Raw genomic sequence first — 20,977 nt, forward strand, 5'->3', positions numbered from 1 at the left:
TCGTTTTATTTTTTACATTAAATCTTATATAACTGTAAAAACTGAAAATCAATATTACTTTACTATTAAAACAAAAAACACTTCAAAAGGAGTGTTATGACAAGTTATTCTCGTACAAGAAAATTATTTTCATTGCAAATTTATGTTCAAACAGGGCAAGGATCTTTAATGGATCAATTTCTAAACAGAATCATAAGGTAATTCATAAATTTAGCTTGTAAGATTTGTACTTATGATTGAATGTTTACAAGACTTGCAAGAACTTACTGACTAAATGCTTATAACTTTATGCGATATCTTTACAGACAGCTTCTTGCCAGCTGTAAAATTTCCTTAAGAAAACATAGATATTTACAAATGCGATTGTCTTATGATGATACAGAATTACAATTAAAGTCACAAGTTTATACAAGTCTTACGGGAATAAGTTATAAACCTCACGATTCTGATTAAAATTGACCCATTAATATCTCGATTTAAATCCCCGATCCTCAGGTCACCGCAGATCTCTTATTGAATACTTGTCAATACTCTTGAATAATCTGCGCGGCGTTTGAGAAGTTCGCGAGTTTGGCGAGTGATATTTGGTGTTATTTCTCGCATTCTCCCGACGAAATATACTTTGCCGTACTATTTTTGTCTCTCAGCGAACGCGTCAATCCTGATTGACAGCCGGCTCTTTCGACTCGATCGCGTTCAGCAAAGCGGCCGTGACGCGCATCTCTCTCCGTGCATCTCTGAATTTCAGATTAATGTCGTTCGTGGCTTTCTGAATGTCCTGCAGATTCTGCAACAGATCGAAGACAGATCGGGTTCAGCGAGCGGCGCGAAACGGTGTGCATTTCCTAGCCGCGTTACCGAAAGTTTTTCGCGTAACCTGACCATTTTCACGCTCTTGTAAATCGCCAGTTCCTGGTCCTGCGTGAGCGGTTCGCTGTAGGATTGTATGGACGACGAGAACGACGAATTGGCCATGTCGCACGAGCGCTCGCTTTAACGGATCGATTGAAAGAAATAGCGTAAACACGTACAGCCCAACCGGTCACGTTCGATCAACATCCGACGAGGTTGGAGGTTGGAATCCTACCTTTTGTTTTTTTTGTGTGTTTGACGTGCTGGGTAACCTGTTGACTTCTGTCAACGTTGGCGCTGCCAACATGCAGGAGAAAATGCAAGGAATAATGTCCTGCGATTGGCCATCGACTACAGAAACTTTCAGCACATAAAAATTAAATTGATCGCGTGATTAATCTCGAGAGAACCGCGTAATTTGAACAGATAAATTATTGAAACAAGTAAACTTGTCATTAAAAAAAAATCGATTTCCTTTTCGTTTCCCGTCTATTTGTCTTACAATTACGTCGTATTTAATTATAAAAGCGAGCTCGGTACGCGTTGTATAATTAATATGACAGAAAGTACAGGGAGAGGCAAATCTGCACAAGTTCGACGGCTGCAAAAGGAAATGTACACGTTTCTGATTAAAACGAATTTTATATACTATAATCAAAATAGCTGCTTATACTTCTCAAGTATTGTTTACAAAGCTAATTTGATTTAACATATATATATATATTTTTTTTTCTTGACGCAATAATCATACCTCCATACATCTGCGTATGAAAATATAATTAACGCCGTATTAATACTATATGGCTGGTTATTGAGGATTAATAAACGGAAAATCGCTACGATAACTTCGACGCGAGTCACTTCGCATTTACCGAATAAAATGAAGTCATCAAGTTGTCCTGTCGCAAGCGAGTCGTTACAACGGAATGTGTGTATATATATGTACTATATATTCGAGTATAAATGTTTCGAGAGACATGATCGCTCACATGCAGAATAACGCATCGTAACTCTGTCGTCGTACAACAAAAATCAATAATATAAAAACGTCGCAATAGGTTTACAGAGTACAACAATTAGGGAGATGTACGCTATTTTATATATATATATATATATATATATATATATATATACATACATATATATATATATATAAAAATACACCAAAGGAATTAGAGCGGGCCGTTGAGCGCGAGAGTTCAATTCAACCGTAATCCACACTCAGAGCGCTTAGACCTTTCTTCTTGATCGCCTCCCCGACGGCGCGCTCCAGGAAGTCCTCCGGCTGATCACACTCGTATACTTTGTCCGCGTCCAATGCATTGCATCTACCCGTTTCTACGTTGCTGTAGACCGTCCCATAGGGAAAGTCCTCAAGTTCGTACATGCATTTGGACGAGAAGGAACAATCGACACCTATGCATTTACAGTAGTGCGGCTGGAGCGCGAGCTCGGCCGACTGGACTAAGCCGTGATTGCGGATCGCCATCGTCACCGCCGTGTCCTCCATGTCGTTGCCGCGGTACGACTGGTGGAACCTGGAGCCGACGGACGACTCCTCCTCGAGGGGATCGGGCGGATGCATCATCCTGTAGTAAGCCAGGACCTCGTTGATGCTGTTATCCATGGATCCCTCCTCCTCCTGGAAGGCCTGCCACAACTTCAGCTTCTCCTCAATATGTATTTGGTATATAATCTCATCGTAATCGCTGCTGGCTGGCGTCTCCGCGACGTTCGCACTGGTGGTATGCTGCTCCTAGAGCGACAATCGTTTCTTATGCATCGATGATCCATAATTATCTCTCATATAACAAATAATTAATAGAACGTAATTTGCTATGTATGTACCGTACGATAAAAAAAATACTGCAAAGCTATAAAGGCACAGATATTGAGGTTTATTGACGGTTTATTAACGGTTTATTGACGCGAGAAGAAATCCTACTCCCGCGTGTAATCGTCAATTAATGTAACGTCACGTAAAAGTAACGAGAGCACGTCATTATGAAATTATGCATCGTCGTGATGCAACTAATTACCGCGTCTGGGCGACCAGGTTCGGTGGCCTTGGACAACTGCGTGCAGTGCCGCTTGGACGGGAAGAACGCGCACTCGTGCTCGTCCGCGTCCGAGTCCTCGTCGTCGCTCGCCACTATCTTTACCGCGCTGCGCCAGAGCTTCTTCCTCGCCCGTTCCTTGCTACTCGCGCCCGAGAAGGGCGGTAGGAGAAGTACCTCCCGCTCGTCCATGCCCGCGCGCAATCCCTGATCGACATTCGACTCCACGACGTCGGTCGTCCCTGCGTCGTTCCTGCGGGTCTCCGCCAGGGCGTTCTCTTCCTGGCGGGGCGTTCTCGCCCCGTCGACGACTTTTCCTTTTTCCCTCTCCTCTCTCTCTCTCTCTCACTCTCACTCTCTCCACCCTTGCCTCCTTCGCAAGTGATCTCCAGCAGCTCAGCGAAGGTGCATCGGTCGGCGATTATTTACAGCGACCACAGCGAGAGGAAAACGACCTGGCGGGGCGCGCGCGCGCGGGCTCGCGCGTCGCGAATGACAACAGGAGGACGACCGCGCAGGAAGCCGTGGCTTCCTAGAAGACCGCCGCGGTCAACCTGAGGGATCGTGGGTCGCGCCCACGCGCGGAACGGCGATCGCGGATCGCGTCCGAGGAGGATCGCGTCGAGTGTACGTAACGTTCGGAGCGACTCCGGACGACGCGACTCCGACGAGGGGGCTCGCGCATCGTCAGCAGGCAGGCTCGCGTTTGACAGCTACAAGATGGCGGGGGCCATCACCACCGCGATCGTTGGCTCGCGACACACGGGGATACGCGGACTCGCGCGCGCGGCGAGCGGCGAGTCGCCGGAAAAATCGCGTACACGCGCCGGGACGACGTCGCGCCAGCGGACGGCCACCCGTCCCCTCGCTGCCCCCGCGCGCTCTGACGCCGCTCTTGAGCCACCGAGTAGCGCCGAGTTCCAAGATGGCGGCGGCGAACATGTGTTGGCTTAGGTGGTGGCAGCACGGCGCCGCAGACTTGACACGGCCCGTCTGTCAGGAGGACCTCGTTGTTGGCGTGCGTGTGTGTGGGCTCACTCCCGATCCCGGGATCTTTTCCCCCCTTTTTTTTTAAACTGTCTGTCCCTTCTGGAAAACTGAACGAGTATTATGGCGACCTGCGGCGAGTACATCCGCAGCGAGTTCCCGACGATAGACGACGATCTGTATCAGTACGTGCAAGGTACGTTTTCCCTTCCGCGCGGAATATAACCTCCGTACGGGGTGGGAGATCTCCGGCGATCTCGGTGTACATTTGGCCGAGCCCCGCTCTCTGACACGCGTGTCCTTCCGCGCGCAGGTATCCTGGACAGCTCCAAGGAGGACTTCGAGGACGTCGACGAGGTGTACGAGGCGATCGGACAGGTGCTGCACGAGGTGGCGGACAAATCAGAAAACGAGGTTAGGTCTGTAAATGTGTTTGCATTTGTTCACTCTTTAATTAACACGCCGGCCGACGAAAACGATTCTCCTCGTACTCAAAATCCCTCCGTCGCGCCTTTTCCTTCCCACCTACCTCGCCGTGTATTCGAGTTCGTAAGATTCGTCGCTCCTCGATCGGTCTCGCGAGAGCGAAAATTGTATTCATTGTACTTTGTCCTCCGTCCGCAGGCAAATATGCGCGAGACTGTTGGAAATATTGAAAGGTAGTTCGAACGACGACGACGACATGGACAGGAGAAGAAACGGCGTGAACAAAGTATTAAACGCCCCGGTGCACCTCGGCTCGCTGGCCGCCACCTTGGAGGCGCAAGTCGAGCAGATTAAGAGTATATGGGTTACGACCAGGGACGACGTGATGGTAATATACAATCCCAATCAGCAGACAATGTTTTTTTTTTATTATTTTTTAAATATTTAATATGTTAAATAAATGTTTATAAAAGATATTTAAAAAACATTGTCTGCTGATTGGGGTTGTGCTAGATTTATTTCGAATAATGCTTGTAATTGACGTTTTCTTACTAGCATACAAATTTTCCTTAATTAATTCCGTGCTCTCAACTATTTGCTCATGACTATTATTAACTTTTCGCATGTAATTATCTTATTTGTCTTAGCTTATCTGCTTATGTATCTTATCTGCCATTCGTATGACAATATTGCACATTGTTGCGACAGAAAGTGGATGCCAAGAAGCTGGAGAAGGCCGAGGCCAAGCTGCAGCAGAAGCAGGAAAAGCGAATCGTAAACGAGCAGGGCTCGGCTTCCCGCGTCAACACTGCCAATCATTTGCCCGAGAGCAGCGCCAGCGCCAGTCAAATGACGAGTAAGAAGGACAGTCGGATGGAGATGAAGGGCGGAGTGAACAAGACCCAGGATATCAGGATAGAGAACTTCGATATCGCCTTCGGCGATAGGGTACTGCTGCAGGGCGCCGATCTGTTGCTTACATTCGGCAGACGATACGGTCTGATCGGTAGAAACGGGCTCGGCAAAACGACCTTGCTGCGAATGATATCGAGGTATATGAATCACGCGCTAGAGTCCTTAAAAAACGACGGGGGGGTCCTTCCGATTCGAACGCGAATCAATCCCGTTATATTGGCTTTCAGCAAGCAGCTGAGAATACCGTCGCACGTGCGGGTGTTGCACGTCGAGCAGGAGGTGGCCGGCGACGACACGTCCGCGCTCGAGTCCGTTCTCGAGTGCGACGAGGAGCGGTGCGCGTTGCTCAGCCAGGAGGCGAAGCTGCAGGCGGCGATAGAGAGGGACGGCTCCAAGGCGGGCGACACGCTGGGCGAGGAACTGGCCCGGGTGTACGAGGCGATGCAGCTGGCCGAGGTCGACAAGGCGCCGGCCAGGGCGAGCGCGATCCTGTCGGGGCTCGGATTCGCCGTCGAGAGGCAGTCCTGGCCGACGAAGGCGTTCTCCGGCGGCTGGCGGATGAGGCTCGCTCTCGCGAGGGCGCTGTTCTCCAAGCCGGACCTGTTGCTGCTCGACGAGCCGACGAACATGCTTGACATCAAGGCGATACTGTGGCTGGAGAGGTATCTGCAAACGTGGCCGAAAACGCTGCTCGTAGTGTCGCACGACCGAAAGTTCTTAGACACAGTGAGTACATTCACGTGTGTATTTAATTTTCAGAGAGATGTTGGCAATGTCAATAATGTCTCCGCGTTCAAATTGTATTTTAAAAATTAATGTAACGATTAAACAATTTTTTTGTTTCACTATAAATGTAATCATCTTTGTCTTTATTTCTCTCTCTTCAACAGGTGCCCACTGATATCCTGTATATGCGCGCACAGAAACTAGAGCCGTATAAAGGCAATTACGAGCAATTCGCGAAGACGAAAGGCGAACGCGAGAAGAACCAGCAACGAGAGTACGAGGCGCAAATGGCAAAGAGAGCGCACGTACAGGAGTTTATCGACAAATTTAGATACAATGCAAATCGCGCGGCTAGTGTACAAAGCAGGATAAAGATGTTAGATAAGTTGTAAGTGTTAATGATTTTATCGCACACGGATAACAGCGATCCGTTCGAACTCCACACTTTACGTTTCTCGTTGTCCGTTTATTCGACAGGCCTGAATTAAAGCCAGTAGAAAAGGAGAGCGAGGTGACCATCCATTTCCCCGACGTCGAGCCGCTGAATCCGCCGATACTGCAACTCAACGAGGTCTCGTACAGCTACAACGGCACCGACATGATATTCAACAACGTGAACCTCACTGCCAATCAGGAGTCGCGCATCTGCATCGTCGGGGAGAACGGCGCGGGTAAAACCACCCTCCTGAAGATCATCACGGGCGCGTTGAGTCCGACGCGGGGCACCATGCACGCGCATCGAAATCTGAAGTTCGGATACTTCAGCCAGCATCACGTCGATCAACTGGACATGCGCGTTTGTCCCGTCGAGTTGCTGCAGATGCATTTCCCCGGTACGTATTCCGTTAGCAGGTGCGAACGCGCCGCTTGGAAAACTGTTAACGATCATTGTTATTTTTTTTGTTTTGTTGCATCGATAGGCAAACCAATCGAGGAGTACAGGCGAATGCTCGGGAGTTTCGGTATAAGCGGCAATCTGGCCCTGCAGACCATAAACTCTCTTTCGGGAGGGCAGAAGTCGAGGGTGGCGTTCGCCGTGATGTGTGCCGCAGTGCCGAATTTCCTGGTGCTCGACGAGCCCACGAATCATCTCGATATCGAATCGATCGAAGCGTTGGGGAAAGCCCTCAACAGCTGCCAAGTGCGTATTGTTTTTTTTTATTTATAAATCTAAGTTGTAAATCTAATTTACAAATCCTTCATTTCACATTTGTGTGCGTTTGTGCGTAATCAATATTTTATCGTTGCAGGCTGGTGTAATATTGGTGTCGCACGACGAACGCTTAATCCAAATGGTTTGTACAGAATTGTGGGTTTGCGACAAAGGATCGGTTCGATGTATCGAGGAGGGTTTCGAAGAGTACCGCAGGATTATTGAAAGGGAGCTTGATTTATGAAAAGAAGAACGTTAAGTTTCGTCTAATGTGATATTATCGTCATCCTTACGTTGTCTTACGCAGAATAAATGCATCATGGTAGAAGTTTCAAAGGTGTAACCGCCTTAACTGAAATTATATCGCGGCTATTATTATTTGCTTCCTTTCGAGACACATTTCATCTCGCCAAAGGTATCTTATTTATTTTTAAATGCCTTTTTCCCCGAAAAGAAAAATGTAATGACCATTAATTATGTATGCATGCATGACTTATTTATTAACTTAACGCGTCTCTTCCCTTTTGATAACTACAGAATGTAATTCTTGCTCTGAAGAATTTGTTACTATCGAATTGTATTTATGCTTTCCCTAAAATGCATTGTATTAAAACGAACTGCTCGACTGCGCGCGTGTGTGACGGTCGAAAATATGCAATAGAAGATTTACACATTTAATATTACTCTATTATGAAGAAAGTAATAAAAGATATTGTTAGATAAAAGAATGTTCTATTTTTTCATTTGAGAAATATACCGCTGCTTACCATCCTGCATGTATATATATAAAGATTGCATTTTTATTATACAATATTAATACAGTTATTTCTTAAGTCAACGAATTGCTGCTATGTGCGTGTGTGTGCAATCGTTCATTAGTATTGAAAAATAAGTTGCATCTTTTGGCCTTTGTTAACGAAAACAAATGACTATCGATGGCCGACGAATTATCGATACATTGAATGTCCTGAATTAATGATTTTGATGTGATATTTATTAATTTTACATAGAGATAAATAAGGAAAATACAATACAATGATTAAGAAAATTAACCGAGTATGCTTTAGATGTTTTGTTTAAAAATGAATGCGCCTTCCATTTTAATCTCTCTTTTAGATTTCTGTTAAGATAACAACAGGCCTAGAGTTTCTAACGATTCCTTTTTATATATATGTATATATATACACACATGTATATATATAAAATATATAATATACATTCAATATATATATTTTATACATATACATATGTAAGTATAATCTATATTAAATATACTCTTTCTTCTAAGATAAACTGTACAGAAAATATTGTCTAAAACGTTTTATTGTATAATTGGGTTCGCGCGAATTCGGAATCTCTCTCTCTCGCTCTCGAAAACTTTTATACTCTAGCCGATTCACACCTTTTCCATGCTCACTTAATTTAACATTTTTTATTTTATTTGTGGCAGCATCGAGACGTTTTTAAACAAGTAATCAATGCACGGGGCAATGATTTAAGTATGCACAGATTTCAATATGCCAATGAGGTCGCATTGTGTTGCCACTGTTTACTCCCAGACGAAGTGTTTAACGAATGCAGGGTGTTAGGAGTAGAAGACGGTTGAAGAGGTGGAGCTGGTGCTTGTTGCTTTGCTGCTGTAATTTTTGAAACGCCACGATTATTTTCCGTTCATAACGGAACGCGAGCTTATGAATTCCATTTAATAAATAAAGGTGCAATTAGCAGCATGCAGGTTTAACTTGTACGTATATCCATGCTTGGTTATAAACAAATGTGAGCTGTTTGTGTCATACGCGCTTAGTGTCTCCATGTCTTGGCTGGAAGCGGCGTCGGAACGGAAGTTAGTACTTTAAAAGAAACCTTGAAAAACAATATCGTAAAAAAAGGAAATGGTGTGAAGTGTATAAACGCATTGTGTAAATAAATGTATGAATTATATACGCATCCCACGAGTAAAAATAAATTTTATTGGCAACATGCACGTACTCAGGACACGATTAAGGCCCGGTTCCACAAGTATAAAATTAACTTTAATCTCGCGAGATTGTAAACCGCGACTTTAACTTACTGTTTATCTCTTTCTAATTCTCACAATTAGATAAGAAAAAGATAAAGCGAATTGAACTTCGATTGAGTCGAGTTAACCGTGAAATGAAACCAGGCCTAAGGGACACGCGTGTGGATGTGCGGCATTGTAGGAAGCATTGTGTGTTTAGTTATAAAATAAAGAAGAATGTTACAATCCCCTCGTTATGTAGAATTGCCTCAAGCGAGTCAAGTGCTCTAAATGAACAAGTCAAAGAATATTTTCTTCCGAGTTCTCTTACCATGCCTGCTACTATAAACCTTGATGAAGCCCTTAAAGGGTTCCGGCGGCGGAAAACTCGGCGTGGCGTGAAACATCTCGGCGAATCGCGTCTCCAGGTCGAAGGTGGAGGCCGCTTGCGCGCCGCCGTTGCGCACCGACAGACTCCTCGTGGGCGGCGTCGGCGGCGGCGGCGGCGGCGGTGCCAGTCTCTGATGCGTGGGCGCAGGACGATGGGGGAGCGGCGGCGGTGGCGGCGGTATGCACGGCGCGGTCACCGTGATCCTCGACGGCGGCGGCGGCGCCGCTCTCATGGCCGTCACGGGCAGCGTGTGCGACCGCGAGTGCACTGGCGGTGCCGGTGGCGACGGCGGCCTCGCCGCGGACACGGTCACCCGCGAGACCGGCGGCGACGGCGGCCTCGTCACGGGAGGCCTGAGAACCCGATTCGCCGGTCTCACCGGCTGCGGCGTCATGACGGTGGCCTCGTTCAGGCAGTCCTGCGACTGGTGCAACGAGGACGGCGTCGGCACCAGGACCGGCGGCGACCGCGGCAGTCGCATGCTCTGCGCCCTCGCCACGCTCGCGCTGCTCGTCAAATTCAGCTTTTTAGGCGGCGGCGACGGTTTCTGCAGGGTGGCAGACGGCGCTGGTTTAGGCACGACGGTTGACTTCCCGAATCCCCTGGGCGCGACCTCCGGATTGCTCGTCGCGGAATCGGTCGTACTTTGCCCCTGCGTGAGATCAATCGATTTTACAGATACATGTAACATTCGCGACGACGTATTGAGTGCTCGCGAGCGAGCGAGCGAGCTCGGTTTTCTACCTGACTGAATAGCTGCGGTTTTTGCGCGGCCGGTGGCGGAACTGGGGGTGGGCCACGTCTTATACTCTGAGACGTGCCGGGTGACGAGTGAAGGAAACTAGAATTATTTACACTTTGTCCCTCCTTCTCAGTCATGTTCCCTCTCAGTCCCGTAGGCTTCAGTTTTGGCATACCACCCGCGAATAAACCGCCCAGCTTGGGCCCGCCGTTGCTGGAATTATTGCTGCCGCTCATTGCGCTAGAACTATTAGTCCTACTATTGCCAATAGTAGAACTGTTAGCTCTGCTATTACTTAACGAAGAAGGGCCCGTCGTTTCGCCTGTCACTCTCCCTGCGAAATAAAATATTTCTCGATTAGATTCCTGACTTCGGCCGCAACGATCGCTTCGTACACCTTTTGCGAGGGTCAATCACTACTTAAAAAAAAAAAAAATGTACAGTGATTGCTAATTGTGGCAATACAACACACCTTATTGCTAGCATTGCTGTTGTATTGCTTTCGCATTGTCATAGTAATATTGTCACCTATCGCGCATGATGTTGCCAAAGTATTGCTATGTATTGCTATTATCGTACTGCCGCAATACTAGCAATATTTTCTAAAGAAATGTACACTGATTGCCATAGGGTGCTTTCCACTTAGCGACACAAGCCGACACAAGTATCGTTTTGTCTTTGTTACTCATTAAATGCTTAAAAAAAAGAATAGAATGACATTTGTGTCAGCTTGTGTCACTAAATGGAAAGCACCCATAGTGGTTGACCCCTCGACTTTTTGCTTTCTAATTCGACAGTTGACACGACATATGCAGACTTAAGTCTGTTCTAATGCGATCCCCGAATGAATTTTTACCGGCGACAGTAGGCGTGCTCTTATCCACGGTAACAGTCTTCTTCAGAGTTTTGCCCGCCCTTATGGATTGCAGCAGTAAGCCCCGGTTGTCGCCCACCGGCGGGCCGGCGGAAGCGCCGGCCTGCGGGGGCGGTGGCGGCGGTGGCACGGACATCCTCGCTATCCTCCTGCAAACGAACGAACGCAAAAAAGAAATGTTAACCCCGATTTCACCCCGATGCGAGGAAGGAGGGGGAGAGAGAGAGAGAGAGAGAGAGACAGAGAGGGAAGGACGTATTAAAACACAGATTTCTCGATGAAACAAATGTCAAAACATACCGCGCTTACGACAGATACATCTACAGGAGCTATTCTCTAATTTGACGACCATTATTTACGATTTACGATTTCGGTTCGCTCCGCCGAGATGTGTCATTCGCTGGGGGGGAGGGCCGAGGGAGGGAGGAGGGATCGGCCGTTTTTCCGTTTTCGGAGAGAAGCGCAGGTGAGAGAAGACGATCCAGAGGACGTCAACGGGGCCACTCCCCCCGCGGGGGGGTCGCGGCCGACCGGGTGCTTGCGGACTCCCCGCCGATGATTCTCCACACGGGTCCCCACGGGTTAGGTTTTTCTCTCTCACGCCGAGTCCTCTCGCACACACATGTATACACACGCACACCCACACTCACACACGCGTGCGTCTCGCGCGCGTGCGGGAGAGAAGAGGATCCTCTTCGCGACGGCGGCGGCGGCGGCGGCGGCGGCGGCGGCGACGGCGGCGGCGCGGGCGGTGACGCGGGCGGTGACGCGGGCGGCGGACACACGACGGGTGGCACACCTCGGCCAGCCGCTCGTTACTTTTTTTTATCTCTCTACTTCGCGCAACGTCGGGCACGCGATTCCGCGGACCCGTTACGGGATGCGAGCGATTACCGGATTAGACGGCGGTCGCTGATGCGCTCACGTCCGGAGGTAGGACCCGCGGCCGATGGTACTCATGATTAAAAAAGGGGGCCTGGCTGGCTGGATCCGCGCCTACACGATCCGCGGCTGTGCGACACGGCGACGTAGATCATGGCGTCATCAAGGATCCATCGAGGTTGGGGGTCCACCGCTCCGCGCGCACCCGCTCGCCCGTCCCGTCCGTCCGTCCGTCACTTCCAGCTGGCCCCCCAGAGCCATCTTTACGGGATAAAACTGAAAACGGTTTTTCCTCGTTTTTTGAAAAGTGGATGTTATTATTTATTCTAGTGCTTCAGCGAGTTCATCTCGGAGGCGAGCAATCTTTTCGAGATCGTGAGTAATCCGCATATAAAATTACAAAAATATTTCAAGCTCGTTTAGATAGATCGTCTAAAATATTATTGACAACCTAAAGATAACCTAGAAAATTCGTAAATGCTTTCGGTCATTGACATAAAAATGTTATTTACATATTAATTTTTTTAGAGTAGAATAGAATTTTCGTTAATATTATTCTCGAGCGCTATTTTAAGATTTATGAAAATAATTGTTCCCTTCAGATGGAGCCAATGACTTTAGGATCGCCGATGAATAGTCCTGTCCAAAGTCCCGGTAGTCCAGGTGGTTCCTCGTCGTACTTGCCAAGTTTTCTCCTGGGCGACACCAACACTGTGAGAACGTATTTTATTGTTAATTCGAAATCCACGACACCTGCATGCCGCTGACATTCTGTTCTTCGAAATTCCAGCCCGCAAAGATCAACGTGATGAGTCCCCAGGATAATCCACGCCATTTAAATATCACCAACGCCAGTCTGATGTCGTCGGTTTCGTACGGATCGCCAGATTACCGGTCCAATCGTCAGAAGGCGGTGTTCGGCAGCACCACGACTCCCACCACGCCGCAAATGAGCACGAAGGCTCACACCGGCGGGCCGCCGACGCGCGGACTGTTCGACACCCTGGACGTCTCGTACGTGTCGTCGCCGGCTACGTCGGCCGCGCATCCAGCCGTCGCAGCCACGCCGGTGAATCAGTCCAGGCTCATGATGAGCACGTTGAGCAGCCCGATGATGTTTCCCGACAGTCCGATCAGCTTGAGCACGAGCGAGTCGCAGAGTCTGCTGCAGTGGGTGACCGTCTTCGGCTTCCTGCCGATCGACGTCAACGCCGTCCTGTCGCAAATCTCCAGCCGGGTCCGCATCGTGGACAAACACCCGGCGCCGCAGTCCCAGAGCAACTGGATACACCTGAAGTGCGCGTCGGAGCAGGAGGCGCAGAAGGCCCTCATGTGCAACGGCAGCATCGTCTCGGGCACGATCATGATCGGCGTCATACCGTGCACCGACGAGGGCGTCGTGCTGGGTTGCGACAAGGAGAATCGCTCCAAGCTGAACGGAAGCGTGAGATCGCTCTCGATGGGCAGGCCCTGCCAGTCGTCCTTCAACGGCTCGCCCACCGCGAGACGGCGGAAGCTACGATCCCTGGCGGCGGGTTACAATCAACACTTCAGCCCGCAGGCGGCGCAGCTGCCGGAGAACGTGCCACAGAAGTCGGCCAGTTTAGTCTCGAAAGCAATGGAATACGTGTTTGGCTGGTAGTTGTTTTCCCTTTTAGTAATAATTATACACCGAACTTTTTACATATTGTGAAATATAATATTAAAAATTGTAGAAAGAAAATTGTGAGAGACAATATATTAAGCTTCTGGAGATTAATCTTCTGGAAAGAGACACTTTTTTAACTGAGACTTTAACTTAAAGCGTAAACCGAAATTATTATCTATTAATTTTCTATTATTATTCTAAAAATGAATTCTGAAAAAATGAACTTCCGTATTAACTTAGCAAATTATTAGACGAGCATTTCTGTAAAGGCTGTTATTTTTTTTTTTTTTTAAGATTATTGTGTAATATTATCACATGTTATATTTGTATGTATCTTTACAATTATATAGGACGGCTGTACAGCCGGAGTCACATGTAAATCTTCATTTGCGCGTGGTATTGCGTGTATATTCCTAATAAATAATATTGCAAAAACCTGGCTGGATGCCTCTACTGACAATGTTAAAGTCTGAAAGACATAAGAAATGCAAATTGCAATAATAATTCCTATTTCTTTACAGCAGTTGTAACAATGATGTATCAATTTGATTATTAAGTCCTTATTATAATTGATCATTCTACATTAATCGTTCTACGCACCACCCTCCCTCTCTAATTTGTTATACAAGATTAAAATTCGGATATAATCTCCTACAAAATAAACAGCAATTTACACAAAATTACATCTAAAGGTGAATTCAAGACATATCATTTATATCGCATTTATATAAATAAAACTGATAAACGCTCCCCAGTCTCTGTCTACTATAAAATTATTTCGTATCCTCAATTGTGGCACTACCTAGATCGGTCATCTTGGGATATTTCACTTTTTTCTTGTCTAATTCGTCCTGTGCCCACAGTATCATCTTCAACAGATTGTTGAGTCGAGGGCTGGTGGACTCCCTGTGCTCCATCTTCAGTATAGCGGCGTTCAATTCGCTCGCGATCTGTAAAACGGCACGACAATCGAGAATATTAGCGAGATCAACTTGTTGTCGTAAACGAAAAATTACAGAATTAATAACGCTCACCTTCTGCCGGTGCGTCGGATGTAGAAGATCGCTGAACGGGCTCTTGTGCGGCTCGTCGAAGGCCAACAGCGCCAACGTACGCTCCAGCTCGCACAGTATGTTGTCGTCCGACTCGCCGGCCTCGCTGAGCTGATCCTGGGCGAACTGGAGCGCCTCCTCGACTCTGCCCGTGCGTATCAGTTCGATCAGGTGCAGCTGCTGCAGGTGGAAGTAGAGATATCTGTCGTTGTCCAGCAGTTCGGGATGAAGCTGATTCACCAGGTCGGTCGCCTCCTGGATACGGCCGTTCTGTATGGCGTCCCGAATACGGATCCTGTCGTCGAGCGAGCTCAGCTCAACCGTCGGACCTACCCCCGACTCCTGCTGGAACTTCTCGGCGGCTTCCTTGAATCCTTCTGTTCGAAACGATTTTTTTTTACTCGACAATTCCTTCAATTATAGCTCCCTAACAGATGACAACACGGGAGACTCCCGGATTTTATTACCTGTGACTAGATAATTCATGATCAGGTTGTTCATGGACATCTTCTGTATGTAGGAGCTCTCCTCGAGCTTCGACATCCATTCCTCCTTGGATATGCTGTCCTGCTGCCCCTTCTCCGAGAAACTCATATTGCCCTCCGAAGGATTCGGCTCGACCAGTTCGCGTAAGTTGCAAGGGGCGCTTAGAGCATTATGCTCTACCCGGAGTGCGAGTCTCGCGAAAACCGTAACAGCTGATTGCGGCTCGAAACGCGGAAGCTCGACCACAACAAAGGGAAACGTCACTTCGGCCAATCCGCGGTAATTCTAAATCGCTGGAGCGCCCGGTGAAATTGTCCCGGAGGTCGGAGGAGGCCGTGGACCACGGGGGGGAGGGGGAGGGGGGGGGTTCTCGTGGACGCGAAAGTGGATCTCCGCAGCGCGAAGACTTTCGGAGCGACGAAGCGACCGCGTACGTATTTAATTAATTCGCGAATCGGAGCAAAACCGAGTACCACCCGAGAGCACCTTAACTCGTCAAAAAAAAAAGAGGAACAGCAACGATACACTTGTCATTAAACGAACCGACCATAATTGTGTGTAGGTATCCAGAAATTCCTATTTCTCCCATACCGACTGTCAATGTAACATTCTTTTACCGTTCGAGAGCGGCCGTCTCCCCGGATAATCGTAAACTTATGTCAATAGTCGATAACATCGACACTCTGCCACGCACGAAAATTTTACCCACCGGGTTGGTCTCGTCGGTGACACACTCGTTTACCTGCCGGAAATATTTTTGGGTACGTTAGTACGCAGTATGCACCGCGTAGTGATGCAATGCACGCAGTCGATGGACGCGTTCAATTAATCTACTTCGATACGAACGGTACGTTTACTTCCATATTTGCTGCTCTCTCCTTGTTACTTTCAGATTTTCTAGAGTCTAGATGTTAACTTTTATAGCAGGCGAAAGTTAAATTGAAAGTTACACTTTTAGATACGATTGACGGTGCCAGGTGGTCTGAAATCAAGTCTTCGGAATGGATTCATCTAAAACGCGGAGATTCACACGCTTATTCTCAGGTTTAATTCTTTCTGCTCCGCTATTTATTCTTTGCGTTTAACATTTCTAACAAATAATAAAAAATTATGGGTGAACCTAGACATATACCGCGTAAAAATAGCTGCCTGCATTAAAGTATCTTTTCTATATACCTTGCAATCAAATCTGAAAGACGAATATATATGTTTTCTCCGAGAGATTTGAGATGATCGAACCCAAGCGAAATTTTTTCGATTTGTAATATAATAAACTTGGAATAATTTAATTGCCATTATACGTATTAGGACGCGACAGTATTGCACGTAACAAAACAATACTTCGTTGCGTGTGAATGTGTCTCGCGTGAAAGGTTACAAAACTATATATATGTTTTCGAAATTCTATATTTCGTAACGAAATTTTTCCCATATAGAATATTTTATTATATGCAGCTGAAGAGATAATTTCTTTGTTCTCTCCCGACAGACGTTTCCTTCGACTCGAGATAATACGACGTCGATTCCCCCGCGGCGATCGCGCCCGATATTTTTTTCCAACGCGATTATATAAGACCCCGAAGAGGTAATCTCCTTTGGAAAATAACCCGATGTGTCGTCGTGAATGACAAAGGTATGGAATTGCGTTGAATAAAACATCGTATAATTTGCATCGAGACGACGTGTCGAGGCGACGACGGGAGGGGCGAAATATCGCGTTCGCGACGGCGATCTGTTAAGGTGAGATTCGCGCTCACCGTTTCACCGCCGTTTTCATGAATGAAACCGCTCCTGCCGCGTATCAACAGGCGTCCTTTACTACGCAGCGGGAACATCGATCCGTTCCTTCGGGACCATCCCCTTCCACGAATTCATTACATTTCGCGTTGTACAGGGTCGTATTGCGCGGCGCGAGAGCCGCGCCGCGCCGCGTCGCGTCGTCGTCATGCCGTTACAGAACGCTCGATCGCGCGCGATTAATTCGCAAATGTATCGGGCTAATCTCACCGTCGGGAATACCGCCCGAAATACCGCGTAGGCGCGACACTAATTTCGATTCCCTTGTCCTTGACGAGTCCGGGAAGCGTCGAAGACCCGCGCGTAAGCTCTATCGCGATAATATACCGACAAATTGCGTGACATGTACGTTATTTGAATTCGCTTCCATCCTCCCTCTTCCTCTTTCCCTCTCGCGGCGCGATTATTAAAAATTCTTTCCTTGCAAAGTTCCCTTTTAATTTTTTTTCTCTCATCGTCTTTCTATCGGAGATGCAATATCGTTTATAACTTTCATCCGGAATTTTTTCTGAAATAAAGTCTACTTCCTCATAGACTCCTCGCAACGCGCCTGCCAGTACGACTATAATTATAATAATTGCAAGTTCGTCGAGTGTCCGTAAAAGCGGAGCAAGAAAACGCATTGTCCGTATAGCTTAAGACGTACATCGCGACGGGCGCTCTTTAATTCGCTCGTAAATGATACACTGCACGGGGCAAACGGATGTCGGAAGGGGGCTGGGGCGCGCGGCTCGCGTCACGCCACTGCATGTATTCTCACCCCGTCGTCGGGGCGGAGGGACCGTTTCGCGCCCCTCCATCGCGACCCTCTCTCTCTCTCTCTTTCTCTCTCTGTCTTTCTCTCTTTCTCGCCAGTCGTGCCACGGGGATTCGCCACTTCGCCGGACTCAAAGACTGACGTCAATGGGAGTCCGCGTTCTGCAGGGATGGAGGGAGAGAGACGGACGGGGGTGAGGGGAGAGGATGCGATACCCCCGACGAAAACTTGCGCGATTTTGCGAAACCCTCGGTTTTGCGATCGCACGGACGCCGATCGACCGTGTGGCTCGACGGAGGCGAAAAGCTCGCGACTGTCTTTCCCTCCTTCGTCGGAAAAGGCGTGGGTGTGGCGGAAACTCCGGGCCTGCAATATCGCGTGCCGCGTCCGTTTCTCCTTTTTCGTCCAGCTTTCATCATGCTCGGGTCAGCGTCAGTCAGCTTTGCACGCCGGGAGCGAAGGGACGAGGGGGCGACGGAAAAGAAGGGATGAAAGAGAGAGAGATATGTATATATATTTCTGCGTAGAAAAACTTGCCGCGGTCTTAAGATAAGAGCGGAAAAATCGGAGATCTTAAGAAGAGCGGATATCGTCGAGAGGCTGAGAATATATTCCCTTTGAGATGAAAATAAAGAGTGAAAGATTACCGGAATACCATTCATAAATCTTCCCCATATTTCACGTAATTTCCGACTGCTGTAACTCGACGTGTTAAAGGTATATCTTGTTTAATGTCAATTATTCCTGTCATTATTCTCTCCACGAATTTGCATTAAATCGATCTTCCCCTCCCACCCGATCGACGATATTTTCTATCCTCCCTGTCCAGTTTGTTCGAATAAATACCGACTGCATAGTGGCGTATCGCGAATGATCAGTTGCTATTTTCAACCTGTGGGAGGTTGAAAGAAAGCGGGCCGGCGTAAACGCGAAAATAACTGGTGGCTCGTAAATCATCGCGCGAGCAGCAAATGGTGTAGCGATAAGATTTTCCAAGCGCAAAACATTTACACGCGAGGGGGAGAAAGGAGGGAGAGTTCATTACGCTTTCGGATTAAAGGTCGCTGCGAGGAGTACTTTCCGCAATAATTCAACGTAAATGAAGAGCGAGGCGCAAAACAAAAAGAGTTCTTACATCTGTGGAGAGACGGCAAATTAAATTAATTCTCTCTGAGCGAGACGCGACAAACGGGAATTTGGAATCTCTCTCTCTCTCTCTCTCTCTCTCTCTCTCTCTCGAGCGGACGGCGAATTTAATTAACTTTCTAAGAAATGTATTCTCAGCCGTTATTTCATCGTCTAGAAAATTTTACCGAGATGTATCGGAAAGCTCTCGACCGGGAGCAGCTCTCCTCGTTTCTGAGTAAAGTACTCTCGCAGCCACTTTCGCAATGAAATTCTCAACCCCGACTCGCAAAAAAAAAAGACTCGAGCGGATGCGCTACCGCCGAATGGAATTGTCCGCGGGTTCGATCGGTGTCGTACGAGAGGCGGACATGTGACGCGTTCGCGGAAAATGTGGTATAGCACTCGCTCTCTCTTTCTCTCTCGGCAGAGCGAAATGCTCCAACTCTTTGGACGAACCCTTGCCCCGAACGGCAAGAGTTCACTGGAACTTTTCTGAAACTAATTATAAGAGATTGGATTTTCCAATCGATCTCTCCGCGATAACGCGTCCTTCCGCGCGTTGCTCACATCCCTCCCCCTGTGTCGAGAGGGGGACGCGCGGCGCGTGAACGCGTGGCCCCTATTATATTCTTCCGCGATTGGAACGGAACTCTCCGGTGCGGACTCTCGTAATTTACCGGAAGCGCCGCCGGCTGCACCTGTCCACCCCCGGTGTGTCGTGTATATACGCGTTGCAAACCAATTTGCGCAAGCGTGTTCTGCAGCAGGCTGCGACGACGACGGCGACGACGACGACGACGACGAAAATAGGTCAATTACGGCACGAGGGCGGATGCACCGGGATAGAAGCCGCCGTCGCAGGCAGCCGTTCGCGCCCCCGAAGTGGCTCCGAGACGGTGGAGGAGCTTGCCGGTGACTCGCCCCATTCGCGAAGATATAAGGCCGACTCTAAACGACGCTCGCGCGGGCGATCACGATCTCGTTACCGCGCCTTGGTATCGCCGGCTCTCTTTCCGTTCGAGATTGCCCGGGAGAATCGGCATGATTGCGCGCACTTACGGTCGCATGGCGGCGATACGAATGAAAATAGTCGCCGGCCATTTGTATCCATCTGCGTATCTGCAGCCGTTCACGTTGATGACGCTCGACGGCCGGCGATAAATCGCGACTAATGAATCCGGCAGAGGCAGTTTTAATTTTGAGATATGAGATATGAAGGCGTCTTATGATGTATATGTTTGTATTTATAAATATGAATGTATACGGATATATTATATATATATATTTTTCAACATATATTTTATACATATGTATAATATATAAAATAGAAAAACTTAAATTAAAATGAGAAGATGAGCCTTTTTAAGCATCGGTAAAATATGCCGCGAACCAGAAACAAACGGCACACGCGTTATTCTAGTGTACAAAATTACAGAACAGAAAAATCTATCACGAATTGTAGATCACATCTAAAATTGTCCTGAGGTCATTTTTAGATCGTTTATAATTCACGACAGAATTTGGGACATCAGAGAATTCTATTTATAATTTTATGTGCCGTGTAATATACCCTGGATAATTGACCTGGAGAACCTGTACACGCATGGAAAAAGCACGCGACATGAAATTATAAATAGAAGCCCGTTCCGAATCCTATCGCGAATTTATGGATCGTCCGAAGTGGAGCTTTAAGCGGTCGCGTATTTCGTCATCGGGATAAAAATTACCCGCTCGGCGGGGCTGCACAAATATAAAGTACGTATCGTCAAACTAAATATTGTCGCAAGGCAAACGATATTTACAAAACATGGCGGCGAAAATAATCCACGTCTACGACCTCGATGTCAGTTTTTGTTTCGCTCGTCAACGAGTGAGCTTCTTTACGAACTACACGAGTGCTCGCCCCGCGTTGATGTTATCGGGGACGTGATATTACTTTAAGTGCGGCGACGTCACCCCCGGGAGTCTTAGACGTATTTCAAGAGCCTGGGAGCCACCTCTTTACAGAGCGGCAGCTTCGTCACGTAGCCGACCTTTTGCAAAAGTAACAGATATTCGCGTGCCGAAATTTTCCCAAAGACAATATTTTGCATATACATGTCGCA

General features: G+C 47.7%; 6 protein-coding genes across 9 annotated transcripts in view; 2 read left to right on the forward strand and 4 right to left on the reverse strand.

Moving 5' to 3' along the window:
* The window catches only part of LOC105448878 (aldose 1-epimerase), a 4,819-nt gene extending 3,540 nt beyond the window's left edge, over window positions 1-1,279 (reverse strand). The window contains exons 1-2 of one of the 2 annotated variants that reach the window (XM_011687721.1): window positions 1,088-1,279; window positions 632-787 (exon numbers count right to left, since the gene is read on the reverse strand). The gene's annotated coding sequence lies outside the window, so the exon portion shown is untranslated. The other variant, XM_011687719.1, reaches the window with a different exon arrangement.
* Window positions 1,280-1,996: 717 nt separating this feature from the next.
* LOC105448881 lies at window positions 1,997-3,611 on the reverse strand. Its single transcript, XM_011687726.1, has 2 exons — window positions 2,892-3,611; window positions 1,997-2,608 (listed from the first exon to the last, which is right to left on the reverse strand). The coding sequence occupies exons 1-2, from the start codon at window positions 3,099-3,101 to the stop codon at window positions 2,057-2,059; spliced, it is 762 nt and encodes a 253-aa protein (XP_011686028.1). The 5' UTR covers window positions 3,102-3,611; the 3' UTR covers window positions 1,997-2,056.
* Window positions 3,612-3,867: 256 nt separating this feature from the next.
* Window positions 3,868-7,896, forward strand: LOC105448882 (ATP-binding cassette sub-family F member 3). Of its 2 annotated transcripts, XM_011687727.1 has the most exons (9): window positions 3,868-4,092; window positions 4,210-4,315; window positions 4,521-4,710; window positions 5,031-5,374; window positions 5,465-5,963; window positions 6,128-6,351; window positions 6,441-6,796; window positions 6,884-7,104; window positions 7,214-7,896. In XM_011687727.1, exons 1-9 carry the CDS (start codon window positions 4,020-4,022, stop codon window positions 7,358-7,360), a joined length of 2,160 nt encoding a protein of 719 aa, XP_011686029.1. In that variant the 5' UTR covers window positions 3,868-4,019; the 3' UTR covers window positions 7,361-7,896. The 2 variants fall into 2 exon arrangements, with proteins under 2 accessions (XP_011686029.1, XP_011686030.1); XM_011687728.1 differs by lacking the exon at window positions 3,868-4,092 and having other exon boundaries at window positions 4,229-4,310.
* Window positions 7,897-8,081: 185 nt separating this feature from the next.
* LOC105449106 (WAS/WASL-interacting protein family member 3) lies at window positions 8,082-11,258 on the reverse strand. Its single transcript, XM_011688106.1, has 4 exons — window positions 11,105-11,258; window positions 10,251-10,582; window positions 9,447-10,158; window positions 8,082-8,753 (listed from the first exon to the last, which is right to left on the reverse strand). Exons 1-4 carry the CDS (start codon window positions 11,256-11,258, stop codon window positions 8,629-8,631), a joined length of 1,323 nt encoding a protein of 440 aa, XP_011686408.1. The 3' UTR covers window positions 8,082-8,628.
* Window positions 11,259-11,896: 638 nt separating this feature from the next.
* Window positions 11,897-14,091, forward strand: LOC105448884 (nucleoporin NUP53). Its single transcript, XM_011687731.1, has 3 exons — window positions 11,897-12,379; window positions 12,607-12,717; window positions 12,795-14,091. The coding sequence occupies exons 2-3, from the start codon at window positions 12,607-12,609 to the stop codon at window positions 13,644-13,646; spliced, it is 963 nt and encodes a 320-aa protein (XP_011686033.1). The 5' UTR covers window positions 11,897-12,379; the 3' UTR covers window positions 13,647-14,091.
* On the reverse strand, window positions 13,956-15,777 carry LOC105448883 (glucose-induced degradation protein 8 homolog). 2 transcript variants are annotated; one of them, XM_011687729.1, is made up of 3 exons: window positions 15,172-15,774; window positions 14,687-15,081; window positions 13,956-14,602 (listed from the first exon to the last, which is right to left on the reverse strand). In XM_011687729.1, the coding sequence occupies exons 1-3, from the start codon at window positions 15,296-15,298 to the stop codon at window positions 14,426-14,428; spliced, it is 699 nt and encodes a 232-aa protein (XP_011686031.1). In that variant the 5' UTR covers window positions 15,299-15,774; the 3' UTR covers window positions 13,956-14,425. The 2 variants fall into 2 exon arrangements, with proteins under 2 accessions (XP_011686031.1, XP_011686032.1); XM_011687730.1 differs by having other exon boundaries at window positions 14,147-14,602; window positions 14,687-15,078; window positions 15,172-15,777.
* Between the last annotated feature and the right edge of the window lie 5,200 nt (window positions 15,778-20,977).

Source organism: Wasmannia auropunctata, unplaced genomic scaffold (assembly GCF_000956235.1).
Source record: "Wasmannia auropunctata unplaced genomic scaffold, wasmannia.A_1.0 LD336078.1, whole genome shotgun sequence".
In the NCBI taxonomy this organism is placed as follows: Eukaryota; Metazoa; Arthropoda; class Insecta; order Hymenoptera; family Formicidae; genus Wasmannia; species Wasmannia auropunctata.

Excerpts from the sequence above, each read along its gene's own strand:
- LOC105448884 (XM_011687731.1), top strand. The coding sequence starts at position 12,607 with ATGGAGCCAATGACTTTAGGATCGCCGATGAATAGTCCTGTCCAAAGT. Across the intron at positions 12,718-12,794 it reads TCCTGGGCGACACCAACACT|CCCGCAAAGATCAACGTGAT; the intron begins GTGAGAACGTAT and ends TCGAAATTCCAG.
- LOC105448883 (XM_011687729.1), bottom strand. The coding sequence starts at position 15,298 with ATGAGTTTCTCGGAGAAGGGGCAGCAGGACAGCATATCCAAGGAGGAA. Across the intron at positions 15,082-15,171 it reads CATGAATTATCTAGTCACAG|AAGGATTCAAGGAAGCCGCC; the intron begins GTAATAAAATCC and ends CGTTTCGAACAG. Across the intron at positions 14,603-14,686 it reads ATCCGACGCACCGGCAGAAG|ATCGCGAGCGAATTGAACGC; the intron begins GTGAGCGTTATT and ends GCCGTTTTACAG.
- LOC105449106 (XM_011688106.1), bottom strand. The coding sequence starts at position 11,258 with ATGTCCGTGCCACCGCCGCCACCGCCCCCGCAGGCCGGCGCTTCCGCC. Across the intron at positions 10,583-11,104 it reads GAGCACGCCTACTGTCGCCG|GGAGAGTGACAGGCGAAACG; the intron begins GTAAAAATTCAT and ends TTTATTTCGCAG. Across the intron at positions 10,159-10,250 it reads AACCGCAGCTATTCAGTCAG|GGGCAAAGTACGACCGATTC; the intron begins GTAGAAAACCGA and ends GATCTCACGCAG.
- LOC105448881 (XM_011687726.1), bottom strand. The coding sequence starts at position 3,101 with ATGGACGAGCGGGAGGTACTTCTCCTACCGCCCTTCTCGGGCGCGAGT. Across the intron at positions 2,609-2,891 it reads AACCTGGTCGCCCAGACGCG|GAGCAGCATACCACCAGTGC; the intron begins GTAATTAGTTGC and ends TTGTCGCTCTAG.
- LOC105448882 (XM_011687727.1), top strand. The coding sequence starts at position 4,020 with ATGGCGACCTGCGGCGAGTACATCCGCAGCGAGTTCCCGACGATAGAC. Across the intron at positions 5,375-5,464 it reads TTGCTGCGAATGATATCGAG|CAAGCAGCTGAGAATACCGT; the intron begins GTATATGAATCA and ends ATTGGCTTTCAG. Across the intron at positions 7,105-7,213 it reads AAGCCCTCAACAGCTGCCAA|GCTGGTGTAATATTGGTGTC; the intron begins GTGCGTATTGTT and ends TTATCGTTGCAG.